The 18,208-nt window shown below is 49.9% G+C and overlaps 1 protein-coding gene across 2 annotated transcripts in view; it reads left to right on the top strand.

The window, feature by feature from the left end:
- PRDM1 (PR/SET domain 1) overlaps positions 1-18,208 on the top strand; it is a 335,469-nt gene that overhangs the window by 281,382 nt on the left and 35,879 nt on the right. Inside the window, exon 1 of one of the 2 annotated variants that reach the window (XM_069606583.1) lies at positions 17,970-18,201. The exons of the other annotated variant lie outside the window; for it this stretch is intronic. Coding sequence (XP_069462684.1) covers positions 18,151-18,201 — 51 coding nt within the window. The 5' untranslated portion in view covers positions 17,970-18,150. Of the gene's footprint in view, positions 1-17,969; positions 18,202-18,208 lie in introns of those variants that run through there. 2 annotated transcript variants of the gene reach the window in all.

Below are 18,208 nucleotides of genomic sequence, written 5' to 3'. Positions count from 1 at the left end.
CATTTGCGTGCTGTGCATGATCAGGGTGAGTGTCGTAACCCGATACGAGCTGAAAGCCATCCCAAATTAAATGGGCCCCTTCTTTAACCATCTTTGTTCTATTCCCCATGTTGGTTCCATTCCCTCCCCCCCTTATTCATATCGATAGAGATGATTGTAATAGCCCAATAAAAAGCTAGTCCAAACACCATTGTACAGAATATAATTGCGCACACAAACAGACCACACTCATACGAATATCTGCGCAAATCAAAATTCTCGTTGCCATTTCTATCTGCCCTAACATTATTCCATGTGGGCTGCCCGTTCATTGCCATGGTTTCTCCTACACATTAAAACATAAAAGTGCATTAAGCATCCTAAGATAATTAATTATATCATTTTCAATAGAGAGAGAGAGAGACAAAGAAAAAGAGAGAGAGAGAGAAAGAAAAAGAAAGACAGAGAGAGAGAAAGAGAGATCTTCATGTTGCATTTTGAAAATGATATACATTTTACATGCTGCACAGTTATTTTTTTCAGTTATTTCTTTTTAACGTTTACCGCTATCTAATGGTAGGATGCAGCCACATCTTTTCTTTTCACTTACTCTGACGCTTCTTCTGTGTTTTGTACTCCTTCGTCCTGTCCTTGTGTGACATTATCATAGGCCTTTCGTACAACTGTTAAATGTATCCAATATCTCAGGTCCTTCACTTTCACTGCCGTTGGCGTGCAATACACTACTTCGTATGGGCTATGAAATCTTGGGGCATTCCACCTACTCACTAAACTCCTTACATACACCATCTCCCCTGGCATTAGCTGACCTTTTGGGTTCTCTTTTGGGAGCGTTATTTCCTCGCTTCCTTCCTCATTTATGAATGATGGTGCGAGTTGTTTTGCTATTATACGAGCCGCTTTCGTGAGTTTTGTCAATTACTCATTGAACTCTTCACCAAGTACAGTGGCACTCCTACGGGTGTCTGAATGTCTGCGGAGTGGGGAGTGTGCAGTGTGCATGCGCCTTCCTGTTACGATTTCGTGTGGTGACAGATGGTGGTCCTTGCTAGGCTGATTTCTCAGCCTGAACAAGGCCAAGGGCAAACAATGCACCCAGTTTTTCTTGAGTGAGAAACACAATTTTGACAACCTCCCTTTCAGTAGGCCGTTGACCTTCTCAACTCCACCATTACTTTGCAGGTGATAATTCGAGCATACTTTGTGTTTAATTCCTAACAAAGCTGTTACTTCCTTGAAGAGATCATTGACAAAATGTGTGCCATTGTCTGAGCGAATTACGTCGCAAATTCCCCAGCGCGGGAATACCTCCCTCACCAAGAACTTTGCAGCACACTTGGCATCCGGATGTGCAAATGGTCCTGCCTCGACCCATCTTGAAAATAGACAAACCACTACTATCATGTAAGGTGACCCATTGCACCTCTCTCCCATGTCTGCATAATCAATGTGCAGCTCTCTGTCATTCCTGAATTATATATTTGTCACATTGTACATTCCATTGCCATTTTTGAAAGTTGTTCCTCCGAACCTGGGACAAACCAATTCTCCTGTATTTCTGCGGCGATATGTTGTTTCGCATTGTGTGCTGGAAAATGTAGTTGTTGGAAAGCTATTTCTAATAGTTTGATTGGCATTACTACTTTACCTGTTGGTTTGATGCCATAGGAGGTCTGTTGCTGACTGGCTACACCCTCTTTTTTTCCACAATGCTTTTTCCTCTTTTGTTGCCCCATCTTGCAGCTCCAGTATTTGTGACACGGGCATGGCATTATAGCCATCTGGGAGATCCTCTTCTACATGTTTTTGTATTGGGTACTCACCTGTTCTCTCTTTTATTAAGTAAGAAGCTTCCTTGGCAGCAGCATCCGCTGCCGCGTTTCCCAAAGAGATCACATCTGTATTGTTTGTATGGGCCTGGCACTTCACTATAGCTACCACTGTGGGGTCTTTTAATGCCTCGATCAGTTCTTTTAGAAGCTCTGCATGCTGTAAAGGTGACCCATCTGCTCTGTGGAACCCTCTCCGCCCCAATCTTGCCAATCCCCTGTGCACAGTAGTAGTCATATAAGCTGAATCTGTGTAAATTGTAACTGCACACTCCTTTGCTGCATGCAATGCTTCAATGAGTGCTATTAATTCTGCAGCCTGTGCTGAGTAATGGGCGGGTAGGCGCTGCTGTATTAGCACTTCGTACTCACCTTCTTCCAACCTTACGACAGCTATTCCGACATGTTTTTCTCCTGTCTCTGAATTTATTGATGCTGACCCGTCTATGAAGAATACCTCTCCTTCAGTCAGTGCATTTTCACTCAACCATGGTGGTTTCTCCCACCTCACCCCTGTATGTTGCACAATCGTGCGCTTGCATAGCTTCCACTGTTCATGGTTCTGTAATGAATCTTGCAGGGTTCACTGTCTTGCATCTCACTATGTGTATGTTTGCGCTGGACAGAATTATGTCATACGCTGTGGCTCTTTGTGTTGTGAGTGTGCTTTTTGATCTTTCCAGGATTGCGAATAGGGAGTGCTCCACGAACAGTGTCACGGAACATCCCATCACTATCGTTGCACTTTTCTCAATGGCGAACGCTGCAGCTGCGAGAGATTGCTCGCAAGCGAAGTATCCTTGAATTACTGCATCCAGTGTGCCACTGTAGTAGGCCAGGGGCTTGTGTCCCAGAGATGTCTTTTGTGTCAGTACTGCTGTCATGAGGGACCCTTTACAATGTGAGAACAGAGAGAACTCGCACTCATAATCTGGGTTCACGAGTACTGGTGCACTTGAAATAAGTTCTTTGAGTGATGTGAACGCATCATCTAGTTCTGCTGACCATTGTATTTCTGTGTTTTCTCTTTCAGCTTCCTTGAGTCCCTGCAGTAATGTCCTTGTGTATGCTGCATAATCTAATATCCATGCTCGGCAGTAATTACACATGCCGGGAAATGTTTGCATTTCCTTCACTGTTTTTGGTCTGCCTACTGCTGTGACGGCGGCTACCTTGTCTGGTATGATTCTCTTACCGTCTTTTGAAATTAGTTGTCCTAGGTATAACACTTCTGGCTGACAATATTGTAATTTTCCTTTATCTACCTTGTAACCTTTGTGGGCCAACAATGTCAAGAGAGTGATAGAATCTTTCCTGCACTCCTCATTTTTTCCGCAGATCAGCAAATCATCCACGTACTGAATAATTATGCTGTCTGTTGTCACATTTCCTGGATCTTCGTGTAGAATTCTTTTGAATATGCATGGGCTTTCGCAGTACCCTTGCGGTAGTCTGCAGTGCTCATACCTTTTTCCTCCCAATGTAAATGCTGTTAGATATCTGCACTCTTCTGCGAGTGGCACTGAGAAGAAAGCGTTTTTCAAATCAACCACTGTGAAGTGAGTCGCATCTTTCGGGATGCTGCACAGGATGGATGCAGGATTGGGGGCCAGGGGGAACTCCATTTGGATGACGTCATTGAGTGGGCGTAAATCTTGGATCATTCTCCAGGACTCTCCCTTTGCTTTTTTAATGGGGTAGATACATGGTGAGTTTGAGGGCACTATTATTCCCTGTGCTAATAATGCGGTGATTGTTTATTTTATTCCTTCTTCTGCTTCCCGGGACAGGGGGTTCTGTTTTACCCAGGGCAGTATGGCTCCTTGTTTGAGTTTTATTTTAACTGGTGTCGCCCCATACAATAGTCCCACATCATGGGGGCCGATGGTCCGCAGGTCGCCCGGCACTGACTGCATCTCATCATCAAAGAATGAAGGTGGTGCTCCTACCACTGCCATTAGTTGCACTGGCACTTGTCTTCCCTGTATCATTATATCACAGGGGATTGCTATATCCATTATTATTTCCCCATCACTATCTGAGTCTGTGAAGAGCTCTTCATCTGATAAATTTCGCAGTGCGATGTCAGCATTGATGCACAACACTGTGCGCCATTCGCAGCCATGTATGTCCATTGCAATTACTGCTATTCTTTGGGCTGAGACCTGAACTGCATGTAAATCTAATGACATCACAGTTTCGGGCACTATCAATGGGCATGCTACGGGACTGAAAACAAACTCTGCAGGCACCCTCCATTCTAGGCGCTTCAATTCTGGGACCACCCGTGTCAATGTTTTTAACCCCTGGATGAACATATCTGGGTGTACTGGTATGCCGTGCACTTCTGGCACTGTTGCTCGTGCGTGCACTACCAGCATCACTCGCATTGGGCAAATTCCTGGTGTTTAGCATACTGTTCCTCTCTCTGTAAAGGAGATAGTCATGTTAAGCTTACTGAGGAGATCCCTCCCCAATAAGTTAATCAGGGATTGTTCATAGTACAATAGGGGTGCTCTTACTGTTTTACCCCGCACTGTTACATCCAATTCTTCTGTGTAAGGAACTTCGACCACCGCCCCAGAGAACATCTGCGTCTCCAATTTTCGATTAGATAGCGGAAACCTGCCCTCACGTAAACATGATTTTTTGGCTCCCAAATTCACCATAAAAATGAATTGTTTGTTCCCTATCTCTGCCGCTATCAATGGTAACTCTGCTGCATCGAGGGTCGTCGATAGTACTGGACACGCAAGTGCTCTCTGTGGGCTGTCCTATGCTGGGTGTCTCGTGGTCCCCCCTTGGATAAAAACATTTCTTGATACCACCGCCACTCCCCCATATGGTGCAGGTACACTATTTGCGGTTGTGGTGAAGGGGTTACCCCATGTGTATGGCATGTGTTCGCGGCATTGTGGGTGCTTTGGACATTGTGTGGTTGTTCTCTGTGTTGTTCTAGGCACCTTTGCTCCTGCTGTCCTTGCCCCCCTCCCATTGGTAACCCGTATGGGCTCCCTGGGTGTAGGTGACCATAATGCTGGTCATCTTGGTAATCATTGTGTGGCCTACTCCTACATTCTCGTAAGAAGGGTCCCCATCTCCCACAGTTCCAACAATTTCCTTGTCCTCCTCTAGGTCCTTGCCCCCCATACCCACCATTTCCTCCATACCCTGGACCACCCCCTCTGCGCCTTCTGTGCCCACCTCTTCCTCACCAGGGGCTCCACACTTGCCACTGCGGTCCTCCGTACTGCTCCTGTCCATTCCACTGTGCCTGCCCATTGCCAGCCCAATTTGCTGCCATCCTTCCTTGTATCACTACTGATCCCTCCTCCTCCGCATTCCTATCTGTAGGGAGTGCTGCTACAGCTGCGGCGACCTTCACCAGTTTCGGCTGTATTAACTTTGCCTCATCTGCCAACCTTCTCTGTGCTATCTCTTTCTCCCTTTCTTTGATACTCTTGCAGTGGTGTACTATTATACTTTGAATTTCGGGCCAGCATATCGCTTCAATCCCTGCTATTTTGTTGAGTTCTTTCTGAACTTCTTTTGGGAGACCTCTCTTTATTATAAAGTAAAATAGGGATGTTGATTGATCACAGGCCGTACCCCTCTCCGCTCTCCACATCTCCTGAACCCGTAAAATGAAATCCATGGCATCTTCCCCATCAGTCATTGTGCATTGCATTACTGATTGTAAATCTGGCGTGTCTGGGAAGGTGTCTCTCAAGGCATCCCAGACCCTCGCACTTACAGTGTTATGACGGTCGCAATCTAATGTTATTCCCGGGAAACCAGCCTTTGCCCAAACTCTGTCTGCTTGGTTTCCCACTGCTGATACCAACAAACTTTTGACAACCCCCACTGCTAATGACACCCCCGCTGTATGCTTCTCAAAAGCATATATCCACTTGCTCCTCCCGACAGCGGGGGCAATAATTTTAATAAATTGGCCTCTTCTATCTGAGCCGAGGATATGTAATTAGGTCTCCCACCTCCTCTATGTATCAGTGGAAGCTGTAGTTTATTCTTAATTCCTTTTCCAATACTCACCTTCGACCCTTTTTTCCCCCCAACGTGGCCATTCTTCCTATCCTGTTTCTTAACCTCCCAGTCCACTCTTCTTCCATTGCCCTCCCCAGAGGTGTCTCATTCAACCTTTCCGGCCTTCCCCCTGCTGCTACCCCCAGTGTTACAGCTTCCAGCTCATCATCCTCTATGTCACACCACAGCTCTTCCATTCCCCCAGTGGCCATTCCTTCCTCCCCTATGTTTTCTCCGAGCGCATGTGGTTGCAATTCTGTTATTCTAGTTGGCTCTTCCTGTCCAACAAACATTTAATGTATAGCACATAACAAAGACCCTCCTTTTCCTTGCCCTGTAATTTTCTTTGAAAGAGACCCTATGTCACTACCCCAGTTCTTCCCTTCAACCCTTGAAGTTTATAGAATATTCCCTAATATTAATTCACCCAGACTAAAGAAAAAGAAAAAAGCATTTTCTAATCTATACGCCGTGTCTCTTCTCAGACACCTTTATTTCTATTTTCCACTATTTCACTTATTCCCAGTACTAGTCAAGATAGCACTATGCAGTGCCGCCTTACCCCCTTGCAGAGCTAGGTTCCTGTCTTCCTTTTTTCTTTTTTTCACCTTATTATCCTAATGGCCATATGCAGAGAAAGAGAATAGTATTAATGTATTACAGTGCCAGTCGATTTGTGAAAACAAAGTTAAAATATCGAGGCTGAGTACACCAAAAGGAAATACACCGAACACGGGTTACAAAGGAACATACAAAGATCTTTAATTTATACTGAACAGTTACAGAGAAAAAAGGTAACAGATAGCTATCGGCCCTCAGTACAACACAACGAACTCCAGCGTGGTTCAGTGTGCTTAGTGAGAGACGCTGTACATTAGAATTTGTTGCTCTTTTATACCATTTGCGAACATGATGTCCAACCCTACTTCGGGTTAATATTCCTCTAATACATTAATGATCTAGGGTTCATGCCGAGTTCATACCACTATATGCATAGGGATTGCCTTTAATACATTCGCTGACAAGTCTACATGCTAACAGTGTATTTTAGGATTTCTCATAAAGGTCTTCTCAAACATTAATACAATGTAGTTAAACAAGTGTTCTTAGTTCAGTAGTTGGATACATTGTTCTTAATGTATGCTCGTGGATTAGTTCCATTGCACGAGTAATCCTTTACACACAGGTCAGCGAAGGACAAGGTCTCAGTTCACGACCCCAACAAGTGGCCTGCAGTCAAGTTACATATTAATTACACACAGAGGTCAAGACGGCCATGTTGTATTTCGGAATGACATCGTCCACCATTTTAACTCACAGGGTGACTTTACAGAGAGAACCTAAAATGGCGGTTTGACCTAAAATGGCGGCTTACATTGATTCTAAGGTCAGGACCTTGCAACACGGATTCCTTCTCAAGAGGCTTATAAGCAGCTTGGCGTAGGCCAATATACATATATTTGTTTCAATAGGAGGTACAATATAATTTCCTGTTTGACAGATTTACCCCTAAGAAAAATCCCTTCTTTACCTCACTTGACCTTGTACACTCTGGTCTCTATCCCCCTCCTTTTATTGTCACTCGCACTTAATACTCACGTGTCCGTCTTGTTCTGAGACTCTCCGGACCCGGTCCATCCAGGCGGCGCTGCCTCACACTCAATGGCTGCCCCCGGCTCCGGTGAGCGGTACTAAGGGTTTTTTGGGGCGGGACCCGTACCCTTTCGCCCTACTGTGTGCGCAGGTCTAAGCGTACCAGTTGCCGTAGGCGGGCAGGTCCCTTGAGCGGGCGCGCCGTGCGTCTCCATTGCGGCCGGGGACGTCTCGTGCCAAATGGGGACAATAAAGTTGAATCACGTCTAAGGGGTCACCACTGAAAGTAAGCGTCCTCCAATAAGGCAGTTAACCCCCCTCAAAGAGAGGCAATAAAGGACACACCCCAGGAGGGAATGAGACCAGGACCAAGTGCAGCTGTGAAGCTGTGCTGTTCGAACACCAGCAAGCCCTGGCGGGCCTTGGCGGGTGGAGGGGGAGATGGCCTTGTAACTTTGTGCGAGTCTCTTATTCTCACTGGACTGCACAAATACAGATGTTGGGGCTGGGGCATTAGGTAAATTACACATTTCTGCCGTTTTCCTATGCTTACATTACTAGGTTCATAACAATGGAGGTTTTTCATTTGCACATATATTACATAACTTTAATCGGTCTTATGCTTGCGAATCATGAGAAAGGTGAATGTATAACAAACGTGAGGTAGTATCAGGTTGGGTTACATACTCGAGAGCAAGAAAGCAATGTGTTAATCTAACATTTCGGTTATAGTAAGGACTGGCTCAATGCCCTAGGTGGCTTACATGTAATACAACATATTTCATCACATCACACACAAGTATTTTACATATTGCGTTTCCATTACCCTTCGTTACAATAGCAGCAAACATTAGTTGGTACAAAGCGGATTTTCGAGTGGTCGTACAGTGGGACTCAGAACATGAAGGTGTCTCGGGGGAGGGCAAACCTCTATTTAATGTTCAGGAAATCCACCTGCATCTCAGGACACTCTGGAAACATAGGGCAGGGGTCTGGTCACGCCACTCTCAAAGATGGCCTCCTGATCTGCACCATAGGACCCAGTCAGCTTTGAGGCCTTCCAGGAGATAGGCAGCTCCACCCAGATGCACTCTCATAAATCTCCTCTGGTGTGTCCTAACAGCTGTCAGATAGTAAGTTTCAGCAGCCTTCCTGATGGTGTGTCTCTTCTCTCTGTCCTCCAGTCTCTCCTTTTTTTGCCTCTTTCCTTGTGAAGTCCCCCTTATATAGCAGTGATAACACCGCCAATTTTACAATCTTGGGGGACGTATCCTACAATAATCCCTGCCACAAGGATTGAACAGTTACCCTTCGCTCTCCTCCCAAACACAGCCTCCAAGTCAGGATTGGTTGAGGTGTTTGGAGCAACATATGGCCATTAACATTCGTCATCATTCTTTGTTCTCCTTTTACCTTTTTGGCAAAAACTAGCTATGTATCACAACTTCATAATTTTACTAGCAACTGCCAGACTAAGCCTATTTTCTGTTTCCGCTAATCATGGGTAATTAGATAAGCCGACCACCAAATCTGTATCATGTGGCACCTTCCTACCATTTCCATAAAAAGCACAAGTTATGAATATGTAAGTTATTAAGCATATCCCTCATTTCAATTTCCACCCGCTCACCAACTCTCACATTTGGAACATGTTCATATGAGCCAGAAACCACTGCACTTGTCCTCTCCCCTCCTGTACCGTCTGTGCACTTGCACGATCTGAACGTACCATAAAGATAGTCTATCTTCCCTGTCCCCCTCCCTGCATGGTGGCGCCTCATGCACTTAGAAAAACAGCAGAATCGCTGTCAGACATATTTGCTGTTATATACACTGTTAATTGTGTTATATGCACTCACTCTGGCTGTGCAGACTTGTATCGTTCAGAAATACAAGGGCTCTGAATGACAGTTTTTTTTTTTCCTTTGTTCCCTTCCTCCTTGAGCACTTTGAAACACGTTCCTTGTGTATAGGCACTTTTACAAATACAATTCCCATACCTTACAGTTCCCAGAGTCACAGGAAGATGAATTTTATATCCCCAAAATCACCTGTAAATTACATTAAAAATGACACAAATATGAAATCCATCCGCCTGATAATGGCTGAGAAAAAGGCCTAAATGATAATAGTCCTTTTAAATAAATTGTGAATCTTCATGTGGGACAAATGGTCCTGCTTCTGCTTCCGGACATTTGTTTTCACTGGGTCAGCCTGTACCTTTATCCGTATCCTCTGTATTGGAAGCTTACTCTTTGAAGTGGGTGTCCCAATTTTCACACAAAATAGTCCTGCTCCAGCCAAGGGTCACTTTTCTTGAAGTCCCTGCTTTCAGAGCTAGCAGGTCTGACTGAATGTTGACACCTTTAGAAGGACATTTTTATAGTATTGGTCATTAGATGGGAGATGTGACATCCAGGCTGGAAGTGGGAGATGTCCTTGTCAAGTTTTGCCCACAGCCAGCAAAACGGTCTGCCTTGGGGTGACATGAAATTGTTTTCATGAAGACAAAGCGCAGGGCTTTAAGTGGGCCGGGGCCTGCCGGGGCCGGGCCCCGGCAGTCTCCAAAAAGTGGGACTGAGCCGGGGCCCTGCCGGGGCCCCCGTCCCACCACACGCAACATTGGCGGGATGCATTATCCCGTCGCGGCAGCAGCCGCGACAGGATATGCGCCTGCCATGAAGTCAGGCGATCTGACAGAAGTGGCAGCCAGCCACAGCAATGCTGTGCCTGGCTGCCACTTCTGTAAATCATAGTAACTGCCTCTGGTGACCTCTCGCGCGAGGGGTCACCAGAGGCAGTTACTGTCCCTTTGTTTCCCCAGGTCGCCGAGGCGTCTTTAACCCTCGGCGAACCTGGGGATTCCTTGATATTTTTCGAGGTTTATGAAAGATGGCTTGAAAAGTACACAATTCAAGCCATCTTTTATAAAGCTTTGCCGACGGACAATTTTGTCCGTAGTCAAAGCTTTATAAAAGATGGCTTGAATTGTGTACTTTCAAAGCCATCTTTTATAAAACCGAAATTTTTTTTTAAAAAATGGCCTGAAAAGTAGGCAAACCGTAAGGTATGCACACAGACATATATATGCATGTTACATATCTGTGTGCGTACCTTACTATGGTTTGTGTTCTTTGCAAGCCATCTTTTCTAAACATAGAAATACATATTTCTATGTTTAGAAAAGATGGCTTGCAAAGTACACAAACCATAGTAAGGTACGCACACAGATATATAACATGCATATATATGTGTGTGTGCATACCTTACGATTTGCGTACGTTTTAGGCCACGCCCCCAAATGAGGGCCCCCCCCTCGATTTCTTACCCCACTTAAAGCCCTGACAAAGCGGCTCTTCAAATGTCACTGGAGTTTTGTGGGAGAAACATAATATACATTGCTCTTTGTCAACCCACACATGTCTTGTTTTCCTGACATTTTTCTGCGCGCAGTGATATTTTTTTTCACTTTATCAAAAAACGTTTTTATTTACACACACATGTGCAGGCCCTTTTTGTTTTAAATGTTTAAAAATCCTGTTTTCCATGTGACAGGGATCTTTAATTCCTCCTTCTTTTGTAAATTAAAATGCTGCATTTCCATTGGTAATGACAGGTAGGCCCCTTTCCACATTGCTCTTTAATTTTACTGTAAAAACCAAAACAAATGCCAGGTTTTTGTTTCAGTGTTTAAAATCTTGCTAGTCATGTGAAAGGGACTTCTGTTTGGGTCCTTTAAATGCACCTCACAGAATGGGCCCGCCCTCTGAGAATCCTGCATTGGGAACGGATTCCTCACAGAATGGGCCCGCCCTCTGAGAATCCTGCATTGGGAACGGATTCTGCATTGGGAACGGGCGCCCCTCGGAGAATCCTGCATTGGGAACGGGTGGCCCTCGGAGAATCTTGCATTGGGAAAGGGGTGCCCCTGGAGAATCTTAGGTTGGGAACTGGCTGCCGTCGGAGAATCCTGCATTGGGAACGGGCTGCTGTCGGAGAACCCTGCACTGGGAACAGACCTGCTCTCCTGCATTCAGGGGCATAGGTTTTTGGTTTTCCCAGGGTGTGGCTTCTCTCTTCGGGGGTGGAGGGTCTGGGGACAGGAGTAAAGTGCGGCACAAAAAAAAATCCAATTATACGTATAGGAACTTAAACGCAGATGCTCTTTTCCAAGGGGTGGGCCTGGGCCCCGGAGCACCCGTCCTCTCAGCACCCCTGCAGGCATTGGGGACAGCGGATCCTCACAGACTCGATCATTACCACTGGGAATGGGTGTCCCTCACAGAATCCTGCACTGGGAACGGGCAGTCCTCACAGAATGCCAGTGTCCCTTGGATGGAGGTGTTTAGGGGAGTAGGGCAGATCAGGAGTCGCCCACGTGTTTTGTTATTGTAATTTCTCACGCGTAAAGTGTGCCTGTGTGCATGGCACCTGCGGCCCGCTGGGGATGCCAGCGCACACGCCGGACACAGTGGTGGCACAGCCCTCGCATGGCTCTCATGTGGGCTGTAGGCCAGCATCATGCTGCCCATACTTTGCCGATAGGGTCCGTGCAGTGATTGGTCCCTTTCCGGAGTTCCCCATTGGACGGCTCCTTGGCGGCCGGCGGCACCTACGTGCCCGCGCTCGGGAGCGAGCCTGCGCCTCCAGCCGCCACTAATGAGCAGCGTCGGCCTGATTAGCTTATTGTTACCGAGCGCGGTGTTCGGGTGGCGGAATATTGATTCGGACGTGTGCCGGCCGACCCCCTCCGCCCTTCACTCCCAACAGGGAGTGGGCGGGGGGGGGGGGGGGTGGAGGGGTCCAGATGGGAATAGAACGGGCCCTGAAAAGCCCGCGCGGGATCTAGGTCATGTACTGATGAGATTACAGGCCTGTGCGGCAGGAGGCAGGGCTGGGGGCACAATTATGGAGAATTACAGCAGCCCCCAAATCGGGCCGCTTTACCAGCTTTAATTGTCTATTGTCCTGGCACGGCCCTGCCCGTGGCCGCTGCCAGCTCCTAATGCCTGCTAATGGACTCCCATTGTGGGATTAATGTCCACGGGACAATGGCTGCCGCCTTCAACACCGCGCGCTGGGGAGGGGGGGGGGGGGTTGCAGCGGGTCCTCGGTGTCGGTACCAGAAAGCGGCCCAAAGGGAGGTGTGGGTGGGGTTCAGGCGGCCTTTCTCTGGGCGCTGATAGTGCTGCGCTAAGAGGCGTCCCTTGCCTTAATTGCGCAAAGCCAGAGCGCCTCTCGCTTGTGCACAGAGCCACTGCCCACAGAGATGCGCACTTTCAGGAGCCCACCAGAAGGGCCCGCACTGTGGGGGGGGGCATCCACGCCAGTATTGACCACATCGAACTGTGGAATCCCACCTGCGCACTCCACCCACGCTACCAGGCGCGACCAGCTCACCCCGGTGCTGTCAAAATGAAATGGCGGGGGGGGGGGATTCCAACTGGGCGCAGCATCATTCACCGAGCGTGCTGACCCCCAATATTGGACCGCTTCCAGTGCTGAGGCAGCGTTGCCGCGTGCAGGTCTGCAGATGTCGCTCCCCTTGTAGCGCGTCATACATGGATATATCTATTTGCAACCTGATGACCAGCATACTGCGCCACCTCACGCCCGTGCTAGTTACACCCCTGGCGCCCTGTGTATACCGCCCCCCCCAAACCCCCACCCCCCATTCCCCCACGCGGGGCTTCCGTTTGTCACTGGCCGCCTCCGTGCACCGTGTCAAATGTTCACAGAGTTCAAAGTCGGACTTGTGGCTAAGTCTGGAGCAGTGGGCCGGGGGGGTGCCCACGGAAGTGTACACGAGACTGCGGCTCGGAGGCCTGCCAGCGACCACCGCAGCTGGCCCCGCTCACACGCAGGAAGGGGAAGCTGGGGGCGGCACACGAATGTGGTGGCTCTTGCCAGGATGGGGGGGGGGGGCAGTGCGAGGGTGGCATACTGGGGGTGGGAGGGTAATAGTGCCCTGTCTCAGATCCCCCACCCTGCTTCCGATCAGCAATGATGTATGTTTATCCGGACAGTCGCCTCGTGCCCTTTATCCGCGCCCCCCAATAAGCACATACCACATCACAGAGAGTCAGCCACACTCCACCGCCAGGCTCGCTGCTGGGGTGTACACAAAGTGACGTCCCTAAGGTTTCCCTAAACGGGAACCGGGCCTTCTGGCTCGAGAAGGCGAGTGAGGAGAGCTGGCGGGGGCCTTTATGCTCCGACCTCCCCCACACAGGAAGGCCACGGGGTCAGTCCGCGTGCTCTTGCACTGCCCTAGGTCCATCATCAAACCAGTAAAGCCACCTGTGGAAAGCGACTCTCTTCACCCACCGCGTGCCCGAGGCCCCGCTACTCGGCTCTGAAGTACCGGGGGTCACGGCTGCAAGATGCTCATAGAACGCTCCCCGGCACGCGCATTAACGCGCCTGGCTGCAATCTAGCCTGCCCCACTCCGAGCGCCTCTTTTCGTGCACAGTTGAAGCTGCCCGCGAGGGGACACCTGGCTATTCAGCGTTGGGCGATGATCCGAGACGCGGGGCTGGCGCCTCCAGCCGGAGGGGCGGGGTGGGGGGGGGGCAGCTCTTCCCCGGGAGGGCCCTCGGAGTTCCCCCATCAATAGGGGAGTGCTCGCGTCCCGTATAACGCCCTCGCAAGCACTTACAGGAAACACGGGGGTGGGGAGGGGCTGCAATGCTCGCGACTTTCTCGCTCTAAAAAGCGCCTTCTTACTATGTTGCTAGTCTGCATATAGCGCTGCCCTGGGCCAGCAGAGTGCCTAACGGCTATACAAGCGTTCTCCTGTATGACTCCACCTGTTGGTCCGTCACTCCGGCCGAGCCTATGAACCTGCTATGTATATAACGAGAGTGTAGCCTGCATAACGAAGCGCCCCCTAGCGTGCGCCGGAAGGCCAGGGCAAGCCACTGAGCGGGCGTGCGGCCACACCAAGAAGCGAGGCCGAAGGCCAGGTCACAGAACTCTCTATCCACCTTTGCATATGGTTGGGGCGGGGGTATTTACTTAGTTTGCTCAAAATGCCCAGCAACACTGACAGCCATTTAATACAAGAGACTGTCAGTTGTGATCGATGTAATCGATATGGAAATGTTGTTCTTTTTTTTAAATATATATAATAAACAATATTCCGCGTTTTAAGATTTTGCCAAAATTGTGCTCAACCGTTCACAAAAGCTGTGTATAGTTTACAATAAGTGATAGCACGCAGACAGTGTCGCAAAAAATCGTTGCTCGAAAAGCTTCAGGGCGCTGGCGCAAACGGCGGGCATTCTGACGTCACAGCCCCACTGCAAGCGGTTGTGATCTACTTATGTCATTACCGGCGAGTAGTGATGTCACAACTGGATGGTGATCTATGAAATAAAACACCACCTGCTGCACACTCTTTGCATGTTGCGTGTCACAGGAGTCCCTTGACGAAATACAGGTACAAGATCATTAGGCGCCTAGATGCCTAAGAGCGCTATACAAATTACAAATAAATAAAGGCCATATTCATGACATAAATATTGAGCTTTTCTATAGCGCCCAATCACCACCTTTTGGGGGTCACACCGTGCGTATCCAAGACATTGTTGAGCTGTCATTGTAATTATAATGCATAAATATCCAGAGGTTTCTAAACGCGGACGCGGGGATCGAACCTGGGTTGCTCCGTCTTGCTTCCAAGGCGAGCGCGTTGCCCCGATCTATCCTCCCAAGGCTGTATTGCGTCGGGTCACGTCACCAAGCGGGGGCTGGAACCGGCAATACCATCTTAATGAACTGTGTACATACTGGGGGGGGGGGGGGGGGTAGGGGTTTGGAGTTATTGCTTATACTGTATGTAAATCATAAATAAAACAAATGTTTGCTAACGTACCCTGTGCACTCTGAGCTGGAAAACCATTCTAAGCGCTTTAACATTCGTGCTGGGGCTCCCTGAGTGAAGCCCTGCGGTGGGCCAGATACTCGTACTACACCGCCGTAAATGTCTCCACGGGTACCCACTAACTTCTGGCACTTGGCAGACTAATAGCTGAAAGGAATGAGCAATGCTGCCCATCGCTTTAGTCGGGTGTTTTAGGGGCAGCTGGCATTCTGCTGAGAGCTGCTTTTCTGCCAGTGGCCGCGGTGACGTCACAGCTGACCTGTACTGAGATGCCAGTCCTGTGGCATGAAGCTCGCCGGTGTTAAGGAAAAGATCCGGGGCTACGCTAATGTTGGGGCTGTCGGGATTCGTGGCTAGCTGTGGCCTTTTGCTTGTAGCCTCTGAACTTCTATCCGGGGCTACAACCAAAAGACCTGTGGCTATAGCCCCCCCCCCCCCCCCGTCCCGTCCAGCAACGCCTCTGACTTGTAGAGCGCCCATGCACCCGTTGTATGGCAGAATTCCATGCAGTCATTACACTCACAGGGTGTCCTGCGTCCATGGCTGGTGGATACCTCATGTATGTAAAAAAAAACACTACCTGAAAATTAGGTCTTCCCATTGCCAGTGCAGCAATGTGTGATTTTCGGCCCTCCAGAGCACTTCTGGCCAGGTCACTTTATCTGCCCCGTTTCCTTTATCTCAGAGGCTCGGAGGCGCTTAGAAGCCACCCCCGTAGCCGCTTGTTAGCATGAAGCGCCGAGAGACGGCTCGCTCTATGCATGTACCCACCCTAGAACACTTTTAAATGTATATTTCGCCCACTCAGACCTGTGACTGTGAGGTATGTGCGCGGTCCCCAGGAGTTTACCAAATTAAAGCGAAGGAGGGGTGTTTGGGGGCGGGCAGCAATTGGGGATACTCGCTGGCACATGTGGCGAGCGAATGCACCCCCCCCCGTCCCCCCCCCTCAGCATTGCCAGGAGCAGCCCCTGGGGTGAGGGAGGCACTGTCCGTTTATGACAGTTCAGGGACGTGCAGGGCAGCAGCCCCCACCCCCAGCTCTCCCCGGGGCAGGGAGAGGCGCGCTCCTTGGAACACACGGCAGGAAGGCCATCCTTCCTCCCGTAGAGTTGACTGGCATGGGTCGGGAGTGGTTGCCCACCAATGCCCCCACTCCACACTTTCCCTACCCAGGCTCCTCAAGGTTTATGACTGATGGAGAATGTGCCTTCTTTTGAAGTGTCAGTGCTGTAAACGCACTCTGCGTGACCTGTGGGGCTTCCAGGCGCTGCATTCCGGGAGTGCAGCCGTTCTTGCAGTGCCTGAGCAGTGAACACACCGCGAGGGGGGCTCCATCCCGTCGAATCGCCTACTTGTCGGGTCTCAGCACGTACTGGTGCCCGTCAGGGCTCGGATTAAGTGGCATGATGTTACAATGCCAACCAACAGCCCTTGCCCCCCAGCCAGCGCCCGCCCCTGAATACACGCCGCCAACAGCGACATTGCCAACCAGCCCTTTCCTCTGCGACGGCGCAGAGGGGGCAATGCTGGGCTCAGAGGGTGCAGACGGTGCTTCCACGCCCTGGCCAGTATTGCCGGCCTTGGCATAGACGGCCGCTGGAAAGCCCTGTGAAATAGTGCCACGGCCACATTGGTGAAAGCGCCCGCTGCGGACTGTGCGTGTGTGACCTGCACGCGGGAGGAGGGGAACGAGTGCCTTTGGGATCCGGCACCTTAGAACTAGGAAACGCCAAGGCTAATGTAGTCTCGGGAGGATAGCTCAAGGGCAACGTGCTCGCCTTGGAAGCAAGACAGGTCCGATTCCCCGGGTCGGCGAAACCTCCGGGTATTAAGCGAGTTATAAATAACCTATCATATCATAATGCGCGAATTGAAATTAAGATGCGTGCATGCAGACTACGAATTAAAGAAAAAGGCTCCAGGTGAGCTGCCGTTAACGCAAAAAAAAAGGTGACGGGTCCGGTTGATGGTATTTTTTGCACTGCTGAAAAGTGACTTTGCACTGCGGTAACAAACGCTGATTCACGGAACTGTGCAAAAAGTTTGCAGTGCAAAGTCATTTTGTACTTGCAAAAATGACTTAAATAGACTTTGCACAGTTCCATGAGTCCGGGTTTGTGTGGACTGTGCAAAGTCACTTTTCAGCAGTGCCGTCCAAAAAATTCCATGAATCGGGCCCACAGTGTTCCCGGTTTTAGACCTGAGGTGATGTTGACAACAACTAGAAGCCCCACGACTGGAGGCAGTCGTGCGCTATATGTATATTGGAGTTGTTTGTTTGTAGCGCTAATGCCGTGGGCCTCGAGGCGCTTCGGAGACAGGTGGTGTTACTCTCGCCGGTCAGGTGTCCTCGGGAGCCAGGGCACCGCCTCCTCCGATGGAAATGAAAGTGCGCCTCCTCTGCGGGCTGCAGGCAGCCGGCTATTTTTATCCGATGTTTAGGCAGGAGCCGGGCCGTGCGGGGGTGGTTGGGAGGGAGGGGGCTGAGGGAGGGGGCTGAGGGAGGGGGCTGGGGGGGGGGGGTGTGGGCCGGAGCGGCCGGTCCCCGCCCACGGCCGGCCCCCACAGGTGAGGTCCCGCCCCCAGCGCTGTCTCTCCAGGCCAGGCAGGCCGGAGCCGAGAGCAAAGGCAGAAGAAACCCAGCGCAGAGAGGAAGCAGCGGGGACACGGACACAGCCGCCCGCAGCCGCAGCACAGAGCCAGGCGACACCTGCCAGGGCACGGGGGCAACAAGGGGGACCGGAGCAGAGCCTGGGGGCCGGGGGAGCATGCCCACAGTGCCCCGCGCAAGGATCAATGCCTCAAATACCGGACCTCTGTTGGGACAGACTGCTCGACTCCACCTTGGTAAGAA

The sequence above is a fragment of the Ambystoma mexicanum genome, chromosome 4p (genome assembly GCF_040938575.1).
Source record: "Ambystoma mexicanum isolate Mex_15411 chromosome 4p, UKY_AmexF1_1, whole genome shotgun sequence".
Lineage (NCBI taxonomy): Eukaryota > Metazoa > Chordata > Amphibia > Caudata > Ambystomatidae > Ambystoma > Ambystoma mexicanum.
The sequence above is the reverse complement of the archived record's forward strand: the minus strand, read 5'-3'. Positions and strand labels throughout refer to the sequence as shown.